General features: G+C 46.7%; 1 protein-coding gene across 1 annotated transcript; it reads left to right on the top strand.

Annotated features, from left to right (window-relative positions):
* Positions 1–1,726: 1,726 nt before the first annotated feature.
* On the top strand, positions 1,727–2,110 carry LOC138392374 (keratin, high-sulfur matrix protein, IIIA3-like). Its single transcript, XM_069483138.1, has one exon. It carries the CDS (start codon positions 1,727–1,729, stop codon positions 2,108–2,110), a length of 384 nt encoding a protein of 127 aa, XP_069339239.1.
* Positions 2,111–2,833: the final 723 nt, after the last annotated feature.

Here is a 2,833-nt window from a genome sequence, read left to right as displayed (position 1 = left end):
TGTCTGGTTTCAGGATAAGTGGAATCAGAAACTAGGATGTGACTCGCCACCAGTGTCACACTGCAGAGCTGTGCTCTCACACCTCTGTGGCAGGAATAACTGAAGCGTGACTCATACGTGCTCTGCCTGAAAATGAAGTTTGGCGGTGGGGTGGGGATAGGTGTGCTAGCGTGAATGAACACGAGGAGAGTTTGCTGAGTGACTCGCAGACTGTCTTTGTGGACCTTTATGAAGGGAAGAGACAAATCTCTCTGGAATGACTTTGGGCCAGAAGTGCAGTAGAGAAATCTGTCCTGGTCACTGCACATTTTTTATGTGTCTTCTGGAAAGAGGCTTCCATTGCCCAGAATGTGGTCATCACAAAGACTCCACAGCAGCATGAAAACCAATTATGAGATGACATGTACTGAAAAGAGTAGAATACACGATTTTTTAATGTAGGGTCTGGTTACCACTTTGAAAAATATCCCATGTCTATGAATAAAGGGATGAATGTGAAACACGAAAGAGTCAAAGGTCTTTAGAGATGAAACTGTGCCTGATTTCTCTCTCCTCTGTTTCCTTCATTGTGACTGTGTGCTAAGTCAATCTACGTTCCTTTTAAAGTTTTGAAATTATGTTTGAAATTCCATTTGGGGAGCTTTAGATCTTGGGGCCCAAGGCACATTCTTTTGAATGATGGGAATGCTCCTAAGGTGATTCACCGTGGGGTGAATAATAGAGGGGTAAAGCTGGAAAGTAAGGAGGCTGTTCCCCACCCACCACCACCCTGCAGTTCCTAAATTGCCCCTGGCAACACTTCCTGGAGAGTACATTTTTAGCAATGCTACAGCAGAACAACTGTGCGGCTCCCAGTGCGCCTCCCCCAAACAGAGCACTGTATGCGTTTGCAATGTTGATTGAAAAAACCTACACCTTGTCACTGGATAGTCATTGCACCCATGCCAAGGTATATTAAGAAAAACTTCCCATTACACAACTCTCCATTACATACACAAGAAAGGCAAGTGTAAAAAAATGTCACGTTTCAGAGATAAAAATTAGCATTTTATGACCAGAAAGGCCAGAGTTAACCTGAGTTAAAGAAAAGAAAAAAATGCAAGGCAGTCTTGGATGTTTTATTCCAGTACTTACCTGGTTTACAAAAATAAATGTTTGTCTTCCCTATACAAGTATATGAGCTGCTGTCCTACCCAGGGTATATCTGTTCTACTATATCAAGTGATAAATGTATTTCCAAGGAAGCCACATGGAAGGACGTGTCTAACATCTGCCTGATTCACATGAGCTGCTTCCAGGAGAGGGGCCAGGACAGGCTCTAGTCATAGCAGTGTAACATAGTCATGCTCCTCTCTGTTTGGTTTCTTTTAAACACTGACGTTCTTTTAGGATCACTGTGCCCAGATTTAATCCAGTGCTATCTATTCAAAACAAACATCAAAAGCTGCCATCATCTCAAATAACCATGAGTTCTTAGATTTTCAGGATGAACACAGTGAATAAATACATCCATAAGTAGAGATGCAAGGAGAGTTCTTTAATGAGATAATGAGTATGTCACAAGCAACCATTAGTCAAAACAAAATTCTATTTAATTGCCCAAAAGATACACAAGAGGGGTCATCACACCTGGCCAGGGTATATAAAGGGCCCAGAGCAGGGGAGGACATCACACCTGAGCACACCCAGCTCCTCTCAACACCCCAGCCCAGCCCCACACACCACCATGACCGGCTCCTGCTGTGGCCCCAGCTTCTCCTCCCTGAGCTGCGGAGGAGGCTGCTTCCAGTCCTGGCGCGACCCCTGCTGCTGCCGCCCAGTGTCCTGCCAGACCACCGTGTGCCGCCCAGTGACCTTCGTGCCCCGCTGCACGCGCCCCATCTGTGAGCCCTGCCGCCGCCCCGTGTGCTGTGACCCCTGCGGCCTGCAGGAGGGCTGCTGCCGGCCCATCGCCTGCTGCCCCACGTCGTGCACGGCCGTGGTCTGCCGCCCCTGCTGCTGGGCCACCAGCAGCTGCCAGCCTGTCCTTGTGCAGTCCCCCTGCTGCCGGCCCCCCTGCTGCCAGCCGGCCCCCTGCCGCACCACCTGCAGGACCTCCCCCTGCTGCTGAGCCCCGCACCGACTGCCTGCAGCAAGCAATCAACCTTCTGAGAAAGTGACACTCCCATTTCTCTACCTAACACACCTCCTGCCCTGAGCCATCAAGACCCTAATCAACCAGTCTGTGCACGGAGACCCAGGCTCATGTGTTAAGACTTGGGCTGTTCCCAAGTCCTTGTAACAGAAGTGATTTCCTTCTTCCCATCTTTGAGCTTACGTCTTGTGGCATGTTTATTTTCTAATAAACTTCTCTTCTTTGGCCTTGCAAACACAATTTTGGTTTTGTTTACTCCTTCTAAGTTTTTAAATTAAATCTATTGATTGCATTTTTTATTTTTTTAAGAATTGACACGTAAGTGTGCACATTTATGGGGCAGGGTGGGATGTTTCAATACATGTACACATTGTGTAATAATCAAAGCAGAGTGTCTGGCACATCCATCACCTCACACATTTATCCTTTCTTTATGGTAAGAGTATTTAAAATCCTCTCTAGCTATTTGGAGATGCACAATACAATATCATTAACCATAGTCACCCTTGTGGATTGCAACTCCAGAATTTAGTCCTACCACCTAACTGTAACTTTGTTCCCACAGACCAATCTCTCCCTAGTCCCTTCTCCCTCCTATTCTTCTCAGCCTCTAGTAACCACTATTCTACTCTCTGCTTCTGTGAGATCGACTTCTTTAGATTTCACATAGGAGGTATTTGTCTTTCTGTGTCTGGCATA

Source organism: Eulemur rufifrons, chromosome 9 (assembly GCF_041146395.1).
Source record: "Eulemur rufifrons isolate Redbay chromosome 9, OSU_ERuf_1, whole genome shotgun sequence".
Taxonomy (NCBI): Eukaryota; Metazoa; Chordata; class Mammalia; order Primates; family Lemuridae; genus Eulemur; species Eulemur rufifrons.
This window is presented reverse-complemented; position numbering and strand designations above follow the sequence as displayed.

Coding starts and splice junctions, on each gene's coding strand:
- LOC138392374 (XM_069483138.1), top strand. CDS start 1,727: ATGACCGGCTCCTGCTGTGGCCCCAGCTTCTCCTCCCTGAGCTGCGGA.